Genomic DNA, 22,283 nt, shown 5'->3' on the forward strand with positions numbered 1-22,283 from the left:
TCAAATGATGCCGTAAAATGCATTGTGTGAAGGACGTCGCAGATAGTGAAACATTTACCTATTCAGACTGTGAAACCAGAAAGAATGAAAGGAACGAAGAGGAGAGCACCAGACAGCGATGTGCTTATCAGACAGAGAGAGCGAGGAGGGAGAGACAGGGAGAGCGGTGTGAGGGGGCCGGGCTGCTACTCAAAGAAGTGTTGTATTGACCAAAAAAAAGAGAAAAAGTCCTTGGTCGGGCAATGAGTCATCCCGAGACAAAAGTGGACCAGCTGCTGTTGTCTGTCAAGCTCGCTCTTAATACAAACCTGACAAAACACGGCAAAAAAAGAAAAAGAAAACGTAGGAAAGTCACCCTGGCGTTGAAGTGTGATGATCTTCGTTGCGCTGATGGATATCCGCCGTGTTTGACCTTGGCGTTCCTCTGCCTGTGGACGTCCCCTCCCCCAAAAAAACAGCTATTTCGACAATATAGTTTCAAAGTAGGTTGTGGGTCCTGTTGTTTGGTCGCGGCAAAGTGAATTTTTGTCCGTCACCTTTTGGATAGAAGTCTGCCGTTGGGAAAAAAGGTGATGGAATAGCAGTTCTTCGGGACAATGGTGGGTTGGTGATGGCTTTCGGTTGGTCTCAGGAACTAGGAGACAACATAAGTGATGTTAGCGGTGTACAAGCAGCAGCAGCAGCGTGAGGCATATTCTGTTTTAAAGGATATGTAGTGTTGGTTATATATATATGTAACAGCAGGAGTTTAAAAGGTTTAGTTGTTGACAGATGCGTATGGATAAAATTAAATTGGGTAATAAAGTTGACGAGATGCAACCCATTGGACACCTGCTTCCCTCTTCAATTCTGTAATAAAACAGAACTAAAAGGTCTGAACTTATTTGAGCGTGAAATCGTTCGGTCAACTCCACTTTATCCACACTATATGAAAAAAAAAAAAAAAAAAACTGTTGAAGTTTATAAATTCAGTTAAAAGGCAAAAGGAAAAAAAAAACAAAAAAACGGTGTGATAAATTAGAGCGATCAGAGACAATCTCTAGAGAAAATTATTTCACAAATTGCCATATGCTGACTGCACAAGATTAGTTATTGCTTTCAATAATGTTGTCAACCATTAAAATTTGTATAAATGACTAAGGCTGGAATTTTAATCAAGATCCAGATTTAGTCTGGTCTAATAGTCAATGATCAGCTTGTTTTTTTAAATCCTTAAAACCCAGAAAAAGCAGGGTTCAGACTTTGGAGGAAGAGCTATTTTAGTTTAGTTTAATCTTTATTTGTCAGAGACTATGTATTAATCTTGTACAAGAAGAGTAGCAGAATAGCTCCTGCTACTTTCCATCTGCAGTCCCTGGCAGACAATAGTACACAGGTAATTATCTACAATGTGCTTCCATGTTTACACACTATTTGAGACCGTCTGGAAGTTTATTCCACTGTCTGTTAAATGGCATTGATTTAAAGTCTGTACCGTTTATTACAATGCAATCAATACTGAAAGACAGGTTTATGTTGTTTAATGTTTCATTTTATACATTTTTGCGGTGTCACTTTGCCCTATTAATGACTTGTAATCATGGGATTTTACCGTAAAAGCTTGTGCTCTTGAAAAGTACATTATATTTTATCTATTGACAGAATGTTCTCAAGTGTGAAAACACCTTTACTCTCTGAATCCAAACCACAACAAAGAGAATACTGACCATATTGTATTTGGTGCCAAGTTTACTGCTACTGTTATTGAACAAAATCTTAAAATGTACAGTATTATTTGAATTGTCTGCCCCTGAGTCTCAGCAAATGAGATACAAACCACAAGTTTAGCAAATCAAAAGAAAGTAAAAAATAGACAGTAACAGGAGGATGGTGGGAGTTCAACACATGCTCACTGTTTGTTGTGTTCTTTCAAATGTGCTCGTAGCTGATTGTCCTACTCCATTCTTAGTGAAAAGCTACTTGCCCTGAGGCAGATTCATAGAGTTCTGGCTGCCATTCTACACCTACAGTCTCTTAAAACTCACTCAAATACCCAAATACATACCCATGGTGTGAAGTCTTTTGCCCAAGAAAAAGACAATTGAAAATAGTTTACAGTAAGGAGCCTCTACCGTTCGTTAAAACTAAGTAACATTTTCACCTTATTGAACTTCTAAGATCCTGTGATGGTTAAATATGTATTTCTCGGGGCATTGGAAGTGCCCGTCATCGCCCCCTGCTGTCTATGGGGGAGAACAAGCCTTGCAACATTTGCTAACATCAACCTCAAGACAACTCGTCTGAGAAAACCTGACTCTTTCTTTTATTTTGGACAAAGTGAACTGTCTATTTTGTCTATGTTATTTCACACGAGAGCTGCAGGGGGCGCTCTACCACAAGAGGGACTTTAAAGTGTGTAGAACTAGTCTAAGGTGCAAACTGTCACCTCAGTCAAAATGTATGTTAAACACTCTTATTAGCAATTAGACCAGGCATGTCCAAACTAGGGCCTGGGGGCCAAATGCGGCCCTCAGATCAATTTTTGTTGGCCATCCAGGCATATTGATGTTATACCAACCTATTATTAATGTTCTAAGTCTAATTAAAGGTGCGGAGGCTCATCGCAGTTACATCAAATGCAAAATTTCGAATGATTCACTTTGTCATTCAACAAATTCGACATTGTCAAGTTGTTTGTGGCCCTCTGCCCCGTTTAAGTTTCAAAATGCAGCCCTTGGTGAAAAAAAGTTTGGACACCCCTGAATTAGACTAATAATAACAGTTAGAGTGTGTTAAGATAAGATAAGATAAGCCTTTATTTGTCCACACAATGGGGAAATTTTGGTGTTGCAACGCAAGTAGATACAGCAGTAGAAGAACAGATAACTTATAGGAAGCTTTAAAAAAACACTCTTAATAGACATAGTATAAACAAAACTCTTAAAGACACAACCTCTCAATTCTTAATAAGGAATAGAAAGAAAGAAAAAAGAAAATAACACAAGACAAAAATTATAATAGTGGCAAAAGTAAACACTCTTAAAGCTTCAGTGTGGTTAGCTGCTCTCTACAGACGGATACAAGACAGTGAGAAACAGATTCTGGTCAGAGAAACTAAAGAAACTACTTGGATGAGTGACAAAACATTTTCTTCTTCTATGGAACCAACCTGGGCAACTGAGAAACTACACAGACAAGAACACAAAGTATGATTACAGGAGTTTGAAGTTGCTAAGCTGTAGCGTTTGGACAATATCACACGTGGACAAATAGATGAAATCATAAAACTTCAGAACAATGTTAAATCCTAACTGTTCCTTACCAGTCCTGAGGTTGGAAGAATCGGTTATTGCAGAAGGCGATGCGGGGCTGGTTTCAGACATTGCTGCGGAGTAGCCCCCCCTGTGGGTGCTCTGGAGTACTGCACTCTGAGGAGTTCTTGGCTTTGTCCTTGTTGTTGTTGGGCTCGTTGTCTTTGATGATGTCGTACTGGCGGCAGAACAGGGCGATCACCCCTGGGACGCACAGGCAAAGGCTTAGACATCCCAGCACATCATTACGCACTTTTCAATTCATATATTTGTTTATTATGGAAGTATAACAAGTCACAAAAACATATCCATGGACCAGAGCAGGGTTAAACCAGGACGAGTACATGACCAAAACCAAGTCGATTTGAAGAATAAGCTGTTTCAAAATAGGACAAAACAAAAAAGAATCAAAGAGTAAAAAACCCTTAACATACAGAATAATGAAATAAAAATCTGAATAATTTATTCATCTTAAAATAATGGAACCTGCTGTACAATTAAAGTGAGGGGTTTACAATATTACACAGTGGTAGCCTAAAACTGGGCTATTTCATTACTTACCATATTACTTTAAATAATATTACTCAAGTAGAAATACTCAAGTAAGAGTAAGTATTTGGGGAAACTAACAGCTACACAAAGAAGAGTATTCATCAACGTAACAATTTGGATGCAATGCAATGTTTTATTCATCTTCTGAATTTAACTAGAAGCACAAAACTAAATCTGAAGTGTTTAAATCATTAGCTTTGTAGACTTACTCACAGTTGGATGAGTAATCAAAACCTACTCAAGTAAAAGTACAGTTACCTGTCAAATATAGTACTTCAGGAGGAGTAAAAGGAGTTTTGTGTCTGACTACTCACAAGTAAAACAATATTAAAAAGTAACTGCACCCCTGATTAATTGTATAGTATAAATGTGAAGCCTTTGTTGTTTTCATATTATTAATCATAGTTTTTATAGCACTAATAAAACAACATGACTTGCAGTAAAGTGTAATTAAATTTGATCAATAAGGCTCATTGTAGAAGTTTGTTATTTACAGTTCGGAGCCGCCATAGTCGTTATTGGGATCTAATTGCTAACAAATATGCTGTTGGAATTCAATAAGCAGTTCATCACACCCCCGTCCATATGGAGTGTGTACTTTTGTTCATCGCTGAAAAACTGCACAATCAAAGTGAAGAACAATTAGTCTACATGAAGCGTAATTTGGCTGTTTTGAAGCCGCTGGCGCTTATCTCACGGCGCCATCCGAGAATTTAAGTCAAATAAAGATATGAGCCAGTGAGCCAACTTTGTGACAACAGCCGAAGGAGATGCTCCGGGAGATAGTCAAAGGGAATTTTTCAGCTTATAAGGGGATCTGAGCGCAGTTAAAGCGGCAAAGTGCGTCCAAAAACAAACCTCCACCCTGCGTTCAGTTTGTGGCACGTGATCAGCGACATACACCAAAGGGCATGATGGGTAATCCTGCTGTGATCTTCCCTCTGCGCGTCCCACAGGTTCAATTAAAACTTCATACTATGTTTTTTTTTTACGCAATCTTTTCTTTTTTTTACTCAAAACTGGCTCAGTGTAGAACTATTTGAACCTCTCCTTGCCCTGTCTCCTCCTGGGTAATTGGCAGGGGACATGTAGGCGCTATTATAGAATCTGTAAGCTATATACAGTATCAGGCCATATTTGTATCTCATTAAGCTTTGTAAGTGGGTTAGCAGAAAGGCGTGCAGGCAGGAAAGAAGGTTTGCACGTCTATGTCTATAACGTGTGCGAAAGACGAGGAAAAACGCACTCGCAGTGATCTTGAGCTGACTTTTGACAGTCTTTGCGCCGCGTGGAGCTCGTGTTGTGTGGGAGTTGCGCGCAGTGGGTGTTAAAGGAGGCAGATAGATTTCTTGTGTGCGTTGTGAACGTCTTTGTGTTTATAGATTTGACGCGGTTGGGAAGATGAAGCCATCGCAATCACAATATAATCGTAAAGACTAAAAACGTATATTAGTAACTTTTAAAAATATTCAATAATAGAAAAGTTTCATTCAACATTTTTGGAACCAAGTTAAGTATTTTTTTTTTAGTTCAAATAAAATTAAATGAAATTATATAGATGCTAAATAAAGTAATTTCTGCTCACCCTTTCTTAAAAAAAATAAACTTACCGTATTTTCCGGACTATAAGTATTTTTTCATTGTTTTGGCCGGGTGTGACTTCAGGGTTCAGATTAAGGATTTTCACTTGTATAGCGGTGCTGCTAAACAATCCGTTAATTTCCCCAAATTTGTATTGCAATTTGATAATTGCATAGCAAAACACGAAAGTGACTAACAATCAATATTTTTCATTTATATAACACGATTATATATTTAAAATGTATTTGTAAACATTTTATTTAAAAAAAAAGACTCTTAACAAATTAACTTTTAAACACTTTTTTAATTTAAAAAAAAAAGAAAAGAAAAGAAAACTTTTTTCATTTACATATTAATTGTCTTTATACTCACAAAAAATATGTATTAAGCTTCTGATGGAAAAATAAATGTTGCTGTGACGTCCATCATGGTGTATGTATTGTGTTATTCAAATTGTGCCGCTCTGTTTGACGTTCCATTCCATTTTTCGTTTCGCTATTTGATGACGGTCCCTAAGTACACGTCTCGTCTCTGCTCCGGCTGCACATTTGATGACGGTCCCTAAGCGCTCGTCTCGGCTCCGGCTGCACATTTGATGACGGTCCCTAAGCGCTCGTCTCGGCTCCGGCTGCACATTTGATGACGGTCCCTAAGCGCTCGTCTCGGCTCCGGCTGCACATTAGGATCAGTGTAATTCACTGCGCCCAAAATACGCATCTGATTGTTAAAAACGAGGTTGTGTCACTTGGCAGTGTAAATATGAGTGTTTGGCATGTGAATGATCTGCAAAGACTTTTGTGTTTAGGAGCTATTGACCTCGGAAGTCTGAATCTGTGACACTAACTTTAGCGCACGTGGCTCCTCCCACTTTCAGACTCTGATCTGAGGCAGCAGCGGAAATCGTCATGACAACACAGCGTCCTACATGTGTCATGACGTTATTGACGATCGATTGACGAGTGATCAGTACTTTTAGGCGCTTTGGTTATACAATGTAACACACATTTTTGTATCGCAAAAGCTGCGATACAAAAACACATTTTTCTGACGAATACATCGCATTTGAGAGAAATTGCGTCGCATTTTGCGATGCGATACCGCTTATTCTGAACCCTGGACTTATACTTATATTTATACTTATATACTTATACTCCGGACCGACTTATATGTGATATTATCTGTTATTGTCACACTTGCAACTGCATTTCATACTCCAATGCAACTCATGTTTTTTTCTTCTCTATTATGCATTTTTTGGCTGGTGCGCCTTATAGTCCGGAGAATACGGTAAATGTAAATTATGTTAAGTATAGTAAATAACGTTTTCAGAGAAAGTTTTCAGAAAGTATGATTTCATAAAGCATGTCACATATTGAGGAGCGGTAATGTGTTAAATAATAAGTAGAAAGGAAAGACATTTTTGGATTGTATTGTTGTTTTGGTCATGACAATAATAATCGTAAATCTCAATGTTTATTCTCACAGTAATTAATGGTGACATCCCTAAACGACATATAACACAAATTAAGACATTGTATTTGTAAAGTCTAAAGGCTATAGATACAGTCAAACACCCACTTATAACCCTTTGTGGGGAAGCAATCCATACATTTTAATAGAGAAGAGCTGCCCACTGTTGAACAACAAGAGCAAACACTGACTTTAGGAGTCAAAGAGGAGAATAAAGTGGACCAAACGGCATAAATTTGCAGCCCTACTGTTATCCAAGAATGCTAATGGAAGCTGCGGGCGATCGCTGTTATTGTTTTCTTCAGAGATTTTTGGCTCACGCAGAAAGTGAAGGTCTGTTTAGAATGTTATTTGCTTTTTTATGGAAGATATTTCTGTTGATTTTGTCTCATATAATAAAGCATGTCACCTACACTTTATCTTTGGAACTGTGCCAAAAAAAGATAAAAGAAAAACTTAAAAGTGAGCAAATAAATGGGCCACTTATGATTCCGATGTTAAACGCAGCTCCACATTATCATTATCTATCGCCAGAGCCACTTATTCCACTGACACTGAAGTTAATTTGACTGTCAAAACTTCCCTGAAACTTTCCACAACTTTTACCCGAGCCCGATGTCTTTGCCCACAACCAAAATCAAGAAAACATTAGATAGTTAATGTTTATTGGAATTGATATTTATATGCCGTCTAAAATTGAAATATTGTTGTCCAACTGACATTAGGTACAGCAGAAGACTTAATCACAACTAAATGTATCATAAGGTCTGACCTGTTTTGGACAGAAAGAAGAACACATGGTGAACATTAATCGTCACTGATTGATTGGCTCAAGTGGAAAACATGTTAAGTCAAATGAATGTACTGGTAGCAGCAGGTAAACAGCTTCACTTTAAAATGTCGGTGTAATCCCTCAATCGTCCAGGCGTGTTCCATAGTAGAAAAAGCTTCAGTTGTAGTCATCTGGACTCAATGGGTGGGTCTTACCACAGAACAGTATTAATATCGGAGTTCTCGATCTAAATTCTTTTATTGACAATGACTCTTGGATGAGAGTCGAAACGTCTAATTTTTTTCACACTGAGTCCAGATGACTACAACTGAAGCTTTTTCTACTAAGCTTCACTTTAACTTCTTTTAGGGTCTTATAGGGTCTGCCAGCTGCTTGGAGATTCTATTTCTTTGCCCAGAAAATACAACATTATGGAATGAACCTTTTCAATCTCCATGGAAACAAGTAGGTGATGCAACTAGGCCTAGCAACAGGTCAGATCTCCTTCAGTAAGAATGTCTATTTTCCAAGTTGTTCCAAATGTTGTTTTTTGTACTCAAATAAAGATTAACATTCCATGGAACATTCCAGATAAAGCAATACAAATCCCATGGGAAGAAGCAGGAAAATGATTCATATGAAATTACACATACATTTGAACATCCACCATCTGTCCATGATTTAAGTCAATGAGAAAAATACTAATAATAGCTAAGAATAATTAGATAGAATAATAATAAACTCCCATCACTTTCTATAAATTGCCAGGAAAACAGCTCTCGTGTTCATTTCATGTACATTTTGTCTAAACGTGTAGTACTATGATGGTCCACATGCCACAGCAGCAGAGCCACAGTGCAGAGGGCAGCAACACCACAACCCTCCAACCATTACCTCACGACTTGTTAAATTAGCTCAATAATAATAGTAATAATAATTTGTCATCTCGGTTTCAATATCAATGGTTGTAATGCTCTCCGGTCAGAAACAGATCAGATTATCACCGCTGTGACAGTCATTGCTCTACCTGCAGATTTAAGGAGATTAAGAAACAGCTTTTGATTTTGCTCTCGATATCGCAGCAATGGGCCCTGTTCAGTGATTAATCCTTTTTGTAAATGTCCCAAATTGACCTCAATGATGTAATAACCCATTGCACCACCATCAAATGCCATCATGACGTCGTCCAACCCTCCCTCCACACCACCCTATTAGTTTTAGTATTGATTAGTGTCTGATTTTTCATACTTTTAACAACCCCTGTGCCTATTTATACCTCCAAACTGTCAAACATGTTGTAGTCACGGAATAAGCAATTACAACTGAGAGCTAGAAAACTACAGTAATGCCTTCTAAAGATGATAAAGTAGCTTATATATAGTGGGAAGTTTGAGGTGGCCATTGTAATGTAGCTCTGTCCTCTGTAATCCATCCCGCTCACATTAGACTCATCCCAAACCTGCGAGGCACAACACTGAGAAATGCCCCGGCCTCTGCTGCGAGCCTGTCTCTTAATGGGACCGCCGGCTCAGAGACCGAGCTTGTTACGCTGCGAGAGGTGATAAACGTGCTCTGTAGCGGAGGATTTACCTGCCCACATGACCAGCACCACCACAATGATGATGAGCTCCCCTGCCCGGAGCTGTGTGGCGTGAGCGAACTCCTCCTCACCTGCGGGGGGCACACAACACCGTTAGACCAGGAGAGATGAGTCTGGTCGGGTTGTATTTATGGCTAAGGAAGAAAGAGAGGGAGAGAGAGGTAGAAAGAGAGACGTTTAAGAGAGCTGTACAGCGTTCTCAAATCACAGGAAACACAACTGCAACTGATGATGTGCATTATGAAGTCTAGCACTGATATATGTGTAAATTGTTCTCAAATAATCATAAACTCATTTAGTAACCAAATACATGTTTTCTGGGCTTTAAATAAACTCAAAAACACGAAAAGAGAAGAAGAAAATCTGACAGAGCAGCAGTTAAATCAATATGACACCGTGGACACGTATTATTCACAGTTTTTATGAAAAATTTGCTTCAAAAAGGTGTTAATTGAGTAAAAATTGTAGGTATTTTGCTCTCTACACAAGTGGCTGATTAATTGAAAGCATAATCACCTTAATGTACGTATTCTTTATAATTGTTTTTATTTATAATTGTTTGTTGCAGCCCTAATACATTCTACTTTCACATCTAGTTGGCCAATAGCATGTAACATACATTTCATGGAAGTTAACAAGTTTTTTTTTACATATTTATACAGACCCTCCAATTTCATTCTGTTCAAAGACTAGAACAAAAAACTGGGCATGACGTTAAACAAATAATGCAAAATTCAATTCCAATATACAGTCTCTAACCGAGATTTATATCTGCTATTACACTGACTTATAGTGTCTCTCAATAATACATTTGTTGGACTAGGCAATTTATTTTATTTTCATGTACTACAGGCAACCACCACACAAATCATCTGCCATGTTTACGTCTCAAACCCCAGCAGCTACTTGCTTTAGAAAATTGAACACAGCGAATAAAATTGATTGTCTAAATAATATTGTGACCAGGACTTCGGGGAGTATTGTAATTGTCTTTTACAAGCCACGTTGCAATGCTTTTAACACCGCACTGTAAACCAAACTCTTCTCTTTCGCGTCTCCGTCTGGCACAGAACGCACAGTGCAACCCTATCAAATCCACACAGACATATTTCATCGAGACATTTACGGGCGACTCCATTTGTGCGTTTACTGACAGTACGCCGCATAGTCACTCCCTAATCCAATCATTTGTACCGTAGCGCTCCGTGAGGGCTTCTGTACCTCCCGTTGTCTTTCTCCACCGCTCGGCCTGAACCTTATCTCCTGCAGCAGCTACTCCGCTTTCATCACGCCCGACACAGCCACAAAGCCAAGACCTGCGGCTTTACACGAGGCAAAGCCGAACGCTCATTCACGACAAGCGATCAGTGCAGAACGCACAGAGTATTTTACCCGTCGTGTACAATCAGTGGGAATACCTCTCTTCGTGGGGTTGTTGAGCTTAGAAGGATATATTAAAGATTCACTGCATGACAGTTACACTTTGCATACTAAGATGGCCAGTTGCTATCACTCTCCATGCATTCTAATGTCAGCTATGTACATTCTCCTACTGTTATTGGAGAGTGTATTGGGAAATGTTCTTGCGCGAGTTGCTCAAAGGCCATGGCTTCTGGTTTATTGGAATGACATTAAAATTGAGCGTAATCGATCAGTCTTACTCTATGGCAATCAATGGGTGGCTGAGTCAAGCCGTTTTGCAAATATCTTATAATCGATACCTATAAAAGACTTGTGACGGTCCAACCACAGATGCTACTTTGTCACTGCTCTTTTACCTCACATACATCCGAGTGCTGTTTCTCAGTCCTTCATTACGTAAGCTGCAGAGTTTGTTTGGACACGAGCGGAGCATACGTTACTCTGGTTGGTTAATCCGCTTGTCAGTCACGTCCAGCGGGAAGGAAATCGGAAGGACGTGATATGGTTCCGGACCCACTAAAGTGTTGTGAAAGCGTATGGTCTTGACTGACAAGGTAATAAAATCCAAGGAATCTGGATTATATTACGGTGATGAGGATTTAAATGGGCCTAAACCTGGACATCATCATGACGTAATCACAGTTTATTGGGTGGTACAGTGGCCATCTTCGACTGCACACTAGAGGGTTTTAGAGTCTTCCGCAATCTTAAGACATGTAAAGAAAAACAGGACATTTTACAACAATTCGCTTATCACAAAGACAACAAATCCTCGTCAGCTGCTTTTCCATACGCTCCTATGTAGAGTGAAAATCAAACAAAGCGATGAAACGCGTGTGGATTAAATCTGCTTGTAAAGGCCACAGGACAGTATTCATTGGCAGTTAAGAGTCGGTTCCACTGACTCATTCTAGCCGCGATGAAATGAAAAGGGTTTATACAAACTGTGTGTTGGTTTTGCTTGATATTGTCTATTTTAAGAGTTGTTACCAGGCAACAGAGCTCTGGTGGCTGTTGTAAAGTACTCGCGTAACATGTTGGAACTTACGATTTGACAAATAGTCGTTTCACAGTCGGATTGATCCCACAGACTTAAGGAACGCCAAGACAAATAATCGATTACGAGGATTGCTTCTCGGGTTACGTCTCTCAAATCGGGCCAAAACTCCTCTAGTGTGCAGAGGTCTTTACTGGAAGGTTGACAGATCGAACCCTTTTCAACACAAAATAGTAGTAGTTGTTTGATATTATCATGTGATTGTGATCAAGTCCTGTACGGTAATAAATAAATAAATAAATAAATAAACAAATAAATAAATAAATAAATACTGGGCCAAATTAGACCCCTGCAGGGCCACGTCCCACTTTGGGCACCCCTGGGCTTGAGCCACATTTCTAAACTAAGAAAAAACAAATAAATGACAACAATTGAAGCCAAAAATATAAAGACTACAAAGAAAAAAGACAAATGTGCCACCGCCATGATGCATTGTTTTCCTGTTTCATTGTGACACCAATCAAATTTATTCCAACCTGCTTCAATCACGGCAAAATCTGGAGGCCAAAATTCCATCAAAAATATATTTCAGTTGTTTTGTGGCTAACCTGAGATTGAATGCAACAGAAAAGAAGATTAAACTGGCTGAGGTAAATGGAAGAGGTGCCGTTTGGGAGCAGGATGGGGAGGGCTCTCTTTCTGAGGGACGGCGCCACCTTTAGGGCTATTGAACGGCATGAGTAACAGCCCGAGTCGTGCCCGGCAAACACACAGGCTTATAAACGACATGAATGGAGCCAGCGGTTCAGTCATCATGGACAAACTGATGCTAAATGAGTGTGGAAATGGCACGATAATGAATGCTAATGCATACAAATTAGAGCGGTAATTTATCCAAATAACAAAACTTGTTAAACACCTCAGTAGCATAATAATCTCTACTGGCAACATGCAAATTTGGGATGGCAAAAATAGCTGTATCTTGCATTCATTTTGCAGAGTGTGAATGAAAAGTCAGTCTCAATCTTTCTTTGGTCGTTTGGTGAATTAATTGATTTTTAAAAAGTTTATTAGTCAAATTTTGCAGTTGTTTTATATGAATAACAGTAGAAAAAAGTGTTGCCATGAAGCGAGGTTTTTGGAGTGTTTATTCTTGCTTTTTATTCAGAATCATAAAGGGTTTATTGTCATTGTCAATGAACAAAATTCACAAACATAGGAACTTGTCTTGGTGATTCGGTGCAACATAAAACAATGAACAACGAATAAGTCAAAAGAGGAACAATTGAAATCTACTATGGGATAAGAATAACAATAAGCTATCAGATAAAAAATAAGAATAAATTAATGGAAAATATTCAGACCCTGTTTACTATTAGTTCTATGTATTAGAGATACAGTAGACCAATGTATCCGATATTTGCACTTTTTAGCGTCTCAGCCTCGATATTTTGTTTGGGTCAACCAGCTGCCTAAAGAACATGCATGAAGCTTCATTTGAACACTTTAATAAGGAGAGGGAACTACACAAAATGTGACTACGCCGCTCTCTTTTACAGTTTAAAGCAAAACAGAGTTGACCCGGCCCTGCATATTGGCCCCATAAATAAAACAGCACTGACCATGAAAAAACCCATATTAGTCGATCTCTACTGTGTATGAATAGTTATTATCACGTCCAGTTTGGGTCGAATCATTTGGTTGAATCATAGAAATGCTGAATAGTTTTGAGAGCTCAAAACATGCCCTTTTATTCAACAAAACGATTCAGAGAGAGCTTGTCTTTAGTCGTCTACAGCTCTGTATCACACACACAAACCACTTCAATATGATTTAACACGGCACCAAATCCAACTTTCCTCTTTGAATTACAAGCAAATTCGATTTTCATTACGAGATGCATTCACTTTGACAAAACAAGCTTTATAAATAATCCTCAACCAACGAATTACTGCCACATGCTCAGCTGCTGGATCTGACCATTATAAAACTACAAGATCGTCACAAGATTTCTGTTGTGTTGTTTATTTTTAGATATTTAGGCCGCAGTTATTTTACTACTTGGTTTACGGATTTTTAAATGAAATTATCTTTTGACTCAATACCGCTTTTTACATTTAATTTAATGCTATTTTGCGTTTTCTGCGGTACTTTGTAAAAAAAAATTGATAATAATTAATTTTATTTATATTGTAGAAATCAATAATCTAAGTGCGGCGGATCCGTAAACCAAGTAATAAAATAACTAAGGCCTTATGTGTAAACAAAAAAAAGTAAGAAAAAAGTCAAACAACCTCAATACTCCCGACCTTTCTTCCATAACACATCCATTTGCATCTGTCGCGGCGAATACAGCTCTCGACGTGTGATAAAAGGTGATTTTGACTTTGATGGAAGTTCTCGACGGTTGTTTTACGGGACATTCATTATGTGTGCGATTAGATCTACGTTCCATTACAGCTCTCCTCCTCGTTTTAAGCTCGTATTAATCAGCCTTGACACCATCTACCGGGCCCCGCTTCACGTTAAACCGCTGTGTGCTTCGGTGTGCGTCCGCGCTCACCTGCAGAACCAGGCTCCCTCCCGCATGGCCCTGATCCCTCTGAATCTTTTATGACCTACAGAAGCGTCTCGGAGACTGGAGAAAGCTTCATGGTTTTAGATCCTATCCTTCCTAGCACATATTTCGCTATCACAGGGACTCTTTCCTTACACATTTTTGTCAAGGCAAGGCTGAAGGTAAATGTGCCTCTAATGTGTGTATCTGAGAAAGAATACTGAGAACATTTTCGCTCTATTTACAGTCACAGAAGCATTTTACATGATGTGAAAAGTTATTTGCATTTTGTGTTTTGGTTTTCAAGCAATCAGAAAGCAGAATGACCTCCTCACTTTTGGGTTTTTAACCATTAAAATGAAGTAGGATCTCAGTTAATAGTATTTAATAGTAGTATTGCAGGTTCTTAAGTGATGCATTTGCTGTCTCTAAACCAAATAAAATACTAAGGAACAAAGCAGATATATATGTACTGTATGTGTATGTTATCTCTGAGCGTGAGCTAATATAAACTAAGTAGAGGCAGCCTAGAAATGGAGTGAATGTTGAGACGTTCAGCATGCATAGTTTATGGATGTGATAGACAGATTCAGGGCGATACAGCATCAGGTTTTTGCAGTCATGGAATACAATATTCCAACTTTGCGCAGGGGAATACAGTAAATAGATCGTGAATGTGAATGTGTGTTTTAATGCTTCATTTAAATTGTGTCAAATGTGGTATTACTCCCACAAATAGGGATGTAATGATTATTAGGTTAATCGATCATTGTGATTATTCAGGTCACAATACAAGCAATATATGAACACAAAAATTAAAAATAATAATAATGTGACAATTTTAGAAGCTAAATTTTAGCTTTGTATTTCAGTCTATAGCCCAAAAATAAACTTAAGTCTAAATATAAATTCCTTTTCTCTTTTTTCCAATACAAATATATTTTGTGATTCAGAAAGTTTGATTATTATAGTTTTTTTGTATTTTCTAAAGATGTATTTCCTTTTTTAATCATCTTTTACAACTTCATATAAAGACATTCTCTTGTGTCATTTCAGCTACAATCCTGCTACTAAACTACGGGTGTGCTGTTCACTAATTGTTACTAGTCGACTATAGGAAAAATTCTAGTCATATTTTATCATCATAATTGTTTTCTACATTCTAAAACACGTACGAAAAGACCCTTCATGAGAAAAGGCAGCGAATGTATTAAATCGAAATGTCAAAAAAGACTAAGCGATTACAGATTTTCATTAATAATACACTTTATTCATAAAAGTTATCAAATTTCAATCTTTAGAGAATAAAGCTCACCCAGATCAAAGGTTAATATTAATATCTGCGAAAAATCTAGTTCTCATTGAAATCCTTGAAGGCGGAAAATGTGCTTGAAAACAATGAAAGAAGGTCAGAAAAACTGTGTCTTTTCATTTTACTTTATTCACTGCAATGCATTTCAACACACAGTCTTCATCAGAAACTCCTCCCTCAAAACACTGAATTCCATTGTTTTCTAGTGCATTTCAACCTTTATTTGGTTTAAATGTATCTAAAAAGTCTCAACGTACAATAGAAAGAAGTGTTTGACCAGTCGACTAATCAAAAAACTAGAAAACTACTAAAATAACCGTTAGCTGCGGCACTAAACTAAGCTTTAAACACTATGTAAATGCTGTTGCAGTGTCTTGCCCTCACCTGGACTCTGTGACGCCAGTTTCTCTGACTCTTTGGGCGTCCGGAAGAGCACGGGCTCACTGGGCGGGCTGCTGCCTCCCATACTGATGCTCTGCACGTGGACGATGTACTCGGTGTCCTCGTCCAGGTCCCACAGGGCACAGGAGCGCGTGGTGGTGTTCACCTCCTGGATGAAGCGCAGCATCCGCACATCCTTCTTCTGCACAAACACCACAGCAGACACTTCAGCGAGTTGTAGTCTTAATGCGGAGTGAGTTTGTCAGTTTTTTTTTTTTTCTCCGTTTGGCAGCGTCTCAGCAAACGGGGGTCACAGGTCAGGATCGCACTGATGAATAAAACAAGTGCTCCTTTTATTAAGCCGCTTCTGGGCAGAGGCAGGACAATTTACCGTACATTAAAAGATACACACTTCTGTTTATGATTTTTACCTCTTTAAACAAATTAAATTAAAAGATACATTAAAAGATAAGGGGTGTATCCACTTTTTTAATCAATAAAGTAATATCTGTTTTGCTACAATGCATATATATATATTGTAAAAGTATCTGTTTGGGTCAAAATTTTGAAAATACTTTTAAACTGATGGAGGTGAATAATTTTTAGGATTTAGGTATGTGAGCGATGCATGTGGAAGATTGCAAAGAGTTTAAAATGAACAAGTTTGGGTTTTCACATTTTAAGACACTGATAATAAGCAACAGCATCTTTAAATATGAATTTCACTGATTATTTAGTCATACAGAAATGTTTTAATATGTGAGACATAGAATATATGTCTCACATATTATACATATTACATATTATATTCTCACACATAGAGACATAGAATCTTAATTAAAGCAAAACTGCCTTTGTTTTATCTTTTACACATTCTGGTATTTCCAAAGAATAGACACAAACATGTCATCTCATGTCTGAAGGTGAGATTTAAGAAGAGTGAATGTTCAAATCATTCAGAGTTATTAATATCATGCTTTTGTCACGATAGAATGACTCACATTGGTAAGATTAGCCAAAACTTAAGCACAAAGTAAAAGTACTGTTACTTCCAACTAATTATTACTCAAGTGGGAGTAAAGGTAGGGTGTCAAAAACTACTCTAAAAGTAAAATGTATTCAAAAAGTGTACTACCCAATTCTGCATATTTCACAGTATTTAAAATAAATATTAATAAAATGTGGTGTGGTCATGTATGTTAGGACAGTGTTTCCCAAACTTCTTTGGTTGGAAACCCCAAAATAACCACGCAACTGACTCCGGACCCCCACTGCTAAATAAAAATGACAGAATGTCAGATTCTGTTAAATCAGGTTTAGTTTTTATGTTTGAATAGTTTTTGTCTTATTAGACCATATTTCACTAAAATATACTGTTTCAAAGGCAGTTTCATCACTTTTAAATTATATCTTAAAATCATCTCTTAAAATGTCTTGTGGATAGGGTATATAACATCGGGTATATAACATCGGGTATATAACATCGGGTATATAACATCGGGTATATAACATTTGTCCCATTAAAACTGGGACAAAACTAAGAATTAAGCTCAAATTAATCCTGGACTAAACCAGGGCTAAACCAGAAGTAAACCGGGTTCAAACTGGACCCTAACAAGCACAAATATGTCTTTTACTTGATTTGATTCTTCAGTTTTATTCCAACTTTTATCTGCTTTGATGCACCAGACACACATTCACATTTCCAGCAGACTTGACCTCACTTCATACGACACTCAAGCTGTAAATAGAGTACTTTTTTTAAGAGCTGCAAACCTCTGGTGGAAAAGTGATTGCCCCCTCCCTCTCGTACGATCTTAGAAAAAGTCCTTTGGTTAAGTGCTGGAGAAAAAGTTCAGTAAGCGCACAGTTTTTAGTGCAGTTTAATTATGCTAAAAGAAGCAGTAATTCAGGGGCTGCATAGGGAAGGCTCCAGTGAAAACCTACATTGTTATCGGGCCTAGACTGCTGCCTCAGGTCAATTGGTGCCCATGAGATTTCCCAGGGCCAGCGTTATTTACCGCACAATTAAAGCGAGACCGAGCCTGTTCAAAATGCAAGCCGAGAACATTGTGTACTCCACGCACCACAGTGGGAAAATAGTATGATTTTTTGTGAGCAATTTGTGTGAAAAGTATAAGAACATTTCAAAGTAATTGCAGGTTAACTTGGTTTTGCCTTAAAGAGAGCTGAGAGCAATCAAGGGCCTTAGGGAAGATTTCTATTTTTTCTGTCCTCACCATGGGCTTAATATGAAATACTGAGCATCAAGAAAAGTCATCTTTATTTACGAACTTATAATTTATTGCTACGACAATGGGTAGACTTCTGGGACAAAGGAGAGTAGCTGAAACAGTGTCCTCATTCTCTCAAGTTCTACCGAGGCTGTGCAGTGTAGTGATCAGTGACAACCTAGGTCAAGTCATCTCCCTTTATATTTGCTCATAAAAGTACAGCATTTATCGTTCCAATGTCAGGGAATATAAGTATTTATAAGGTTTTTAAATAGCTCTTCAAAAAATGTGTATCGTTTTTGTCTCATATTTTAATGGCGATCAATAAATGTGTGGAAGCCGAATGGAAAAGTATGTGTTATTTATCTTGGGACAGGTTCTACAAAGTATTACAAGTAAAGACGCATTAAATATATATCCTAAATTCCAGAATTTCAATGATGAATCTCCCTTTCTCTCTTTTAATTTTTTTTATACAGTATAGCGTAAAACACATACTTTGAAGACGTACAACTCCAGTAGGTGGCGGTAAATGCAGCTTTTCAGTTGGAACAACAACAAGAATCAGAATAAGAATGAGAAAGGTCAATGGAATTCTCAAACTAGGAATTTGCTTTGGCAATAAAGGTGCGACGTACAACAATGAATAATAATAGTAGCAAAACATATCCAAAAGGGCATGTATAAAGAGAGAAACTAGGAATGGCTGCAAAATATCATAAAATGTGAAGAATTAAGATGGTTTTGGCCAAAGAAAACCACACAGATGAAACAAAAAACATTAAGAAACATTAAGACAAGTTTATGTTGAAGCAGTATGTATCAGTCCTTCATAATCAGAGGTGTCTGAACTATGGCCTGGGCTTCAAATGTGGTCTTCAAGCTTCCCGCTAAATTGGTCCAAATGACAAAAAGAAGAAGGCCTACATCTTACTGTAATGTATTGGGAAAATGCTGCTGTGAAAACCTAAATCAAAACTTTGAATGATTCACTTAATTGTCATGATGTGGCCACCCCTGCTCATAATAGACAAGAAAACGAACTGACATTACTACACTGGATATGCAAACAAGTAGAATATTGTTAGTGTGCTGCCCGCAGTGTCGTGAGTTCAAATCCCGACTCCGACAATGAACTCCATGTCCTCCCTTCTCTCTCATCCTCCATTTCACGCTTACCTTTCCTGTCTAAGAAAGCCTTCGGGTCAAAAAAGAAAAAAAAATAATGTTGTCGGTAAAAATAGCAATTTGGATTTGGTGTCAGCTAATCATGGAAAATGTGTTATGGCATTTCACTTTTGCCTCCGGTCACTTTCATTCTGGAACTGTGAACGTTCAGACGACATGGCATTTTTGAGAGGTCTATAGTTATTTGTGAGATAATTGGTGACAATCTTTAATAGGTTTCCTTCACATTTAAAAATTTGGTTATGCCCTACTTTCAGCTCTAGGGCAGAGGCCAGCATCACTAACTTTAGATTACATTTTTTCCAAGATATATCCAAACTTATGCACCACAAATATCAAAACATCAGAATCTTGCCATATCAATCTCATGGCAAGTTCAAAATCAATAGCATTTTGGGGTTAAAATCGAAATTTTTTCTGAAGCGATTGCGATTCTTTTTACTTTTATTTATTTGCGCTGACAGAAAACATTTCATTTGTTTCCTGTTTTACTTTTATGTAAAAAGGTTCAGTAATTACAGAGATATTAACCACAAACCAGGACCACAAATCTTTCAATCCGACAGATGACAGCCTTGAACCAGAATTCCCACTCTCTCTGTTTTACAAATGAGTTCCCTCTGGATAGTAATATATTATGTAGCGTTGCCATGAAAAATTCAACTCTCTTTCACCTGTTGTGTTATGGCGAATCCGATGACCGGGTCGCTCTCCAAGATCTCCCATGTGACCACAGCCGAATTCACCTCGATCTCTCTGATGGTGACGTTCAGGGGCGCCGACAGCAGCGTCTCTAATGCAAACACAAACACACACACAAGAACGTATCAGCAGAATCGTTTTACAATGTGGACGGCAGCGAATTTGCAGGATGAACGTGGTATTCTGCAAGCGAAGGCAAAAAGCTCCAAACTTTCAATCCAAGTCCAAACTGAAGACATAGAATTCAGTCACAGATGGCCAAAACCATTTTTTTTTGACATGTATTGCAAATAGATTCTGTTCAAAGTTCACATTTTAAACGTGTCGAGGAGAATTGACGAAAACACTGTAATAGCCCAATTCAATCCAACTGTATTTTTATAGCACATTTTACCAACATAAAGTCTCCAAAGTGCTGCACAGAGTACAAAACAAGCACAAGTAAATTATATGTTAAAAAATAAATAAATACATCAAAAAATAGAAAAATAAATACGTACAAACCAAATTAAAATAAATTAAAAACAGCATAAAATATATAAAATCGAATAAAAACTGTTCAAAAACAACATAAAATATATAAAATAATAATAGACAATTCTCATGCCGGGTTAAATGAGAATTGTGTAGTATTGAGAGTCAAATGTAAGATAAGATAAGCCTGTATTTGTCCCACAATGGGGACATTCGAGTGTTGCAACACAAAGTAGGTACAGAAGTAAAAGAACAGACAACTTATAGAAAACTAAAAAAAAAAAAAAAAAAAAAACTCTTATAAAAACTCTGATAAAAAAACTTATATTCTCAATAAAAAGTAAAAAAAAATAATCCTGTTTGAACACATCTGAACAACAGGGTTTGCAGCTTTTATGCAGAATAAGACCAGATATTTTCATGATTTAGTGAGACATTTGAGACTGCAGTGGCTATGGTGATGTACCTGATGCACCATGTTCTTCTGCCCCGCCTTTCTGGAACACACGCCCAACTAATTGATGCGTTTCATGTCAACTTTCAACTCAGTCTGGAGCAGTGAGTCAGTCCCAGCTGTCACTACACGGGATGAAATCATGCCTGTGCAAATCTCTCGCTACAACATTATCAAGATATTCATTTGGCGCTGCAACATTTACATGGATATTCTGTAAAGGAATTGTTGAAATTATAGTTTTTTTCCTTTTAAAATGCCTTGACAAGAAATTGGTGCGTATCATTGCTGTCATATCACAAGGAATTAAGTTATAAAAGTGCCTAATGACATTTGTTTGTTCACGTTATCTGCACTGAAATGGAGCAAAGGATCATGGTCAATGTAGTTCTCTGCTTTTTAGCTGTTTCTTCCACAAAACAATGCATTTAAGCAAAATGTAATTCCATTTATTGACATTTATCCTGTCTAATTCTGCAAAAAAAAGACCTTCTATGACTCTGTGGTGGCATCAGCCCTCCTGTACGGTGTGGCCTGCTGGAGCAGCAGCATCACAGAGAGGGAGAGGAAGAGGCTGGACAGAGTCATCAAGAAGTCCAGCTCCGTCCTGGGCTGTGCTCTGGACTCGGTGCTGGAGGTGGGGGACAAAAGGGTTGAAAGGGCTGAAATCACATCTATGCTGGACCATGAGTGTCACCCCCTGCAGGACACTCTGTCCGCTCTGGAGAGCAGCTTCAGTGAGAGACTGATCCACCCTCGCTGTGTGAAGGAAAGGTTTTGCAGGTCTTTCCTTCCTGCTGCTGTCAGACTTTATAACAAACACTGTTAGTCCTGAACACTCGCAATACTGACCTAACCATGTGCAATTCCGTCATATGTGCAATTACTGTGAAATTCATGTGCAATCTATGTGCTGTCGTGACACATATTCATGTGCAATTACTGTCGTGATCACTTGCAATGGTATTTATGTATTTATTTATTTATTTGTCTATGGGAGTTTTTATTTATTTATAGGAGATCTTCTACTGAAAGTGTTTTTTCAGACTTCCTATAAGTGATCTGTTCTTCTGTATCTACCTCTGGATCTACCTGCGTGGCACCAATGAAATTTCCCCATGTGGGACAGTAAAGGAATATCTTATCTTATCTTATCTCACTTTAGTTTAGAGCTGTCCAAACATGCTCTGAAATAAGTGCAAGTATTTTAGTTGGTTGACAGGTCATAGGCCTATTTCATGCTTTTGATCAATTTGCATTTAAATGAGAACTTTAAACAGAATCCCATTTCTAAAAT

At 37.9% G+C, this 22,283-nt stretch overlaps 1 protein-coding gene across 1 annotated transcript in view; it reads right to left on the reverse strand.

Moving 5' to 3' along the window:
* Positions 1-539: 539 nt before the first annotated feature.
* The window catches only part of fndc5b (fibronectin type III domain containing 5b), a 29,554-nt gene continuing 7,810 nt past the window's right edge, over positions 540-22,283 (reverse strand). Inside the window, exons 2-6 of the mRNA XM_072447131.1 lie at positions 20,031-20,149; positions 15,938-16,136; positions 9,256-9,336; positions 3,302-3,494; positions 540-634 (exon numbers count right to left, since the gene is read on the reverse strand). Coding sequence (XP_072303232.1) covers positions 3,355-3,494; positions 9,256-9,336; positions 15,938-16,136; positions 20,031-20,149 — 539 coding nt within the window. The 3' untranslated portion in view covers positions 540-634; positions 3,302-3,354. The remainder of the gene's footprint in view (positions 635-3,301; positions 3,495-9,255; positions 9,337-15,937; positions 16,137-20,030; positions 20,150-22,283) is intronic.

Source organism: Eucyclogobius newberryi, unplaced genomic scaffold (assembly GCF_026437365.1).
Source record: "Eucyclogobius newberryi isolate DKJ021-1_F unplaced genomic scaffold, fEucNew1.0.hap1 SCAF_16, whole genome shotgun sequence".
NCBI classification, from domain to species: Eukaryota; Metazoa; Chordata; class Actinopteri; order Gobiiformes; family Gobiidae; genus Eucyclogobius; species Eucyclogobius newberryi.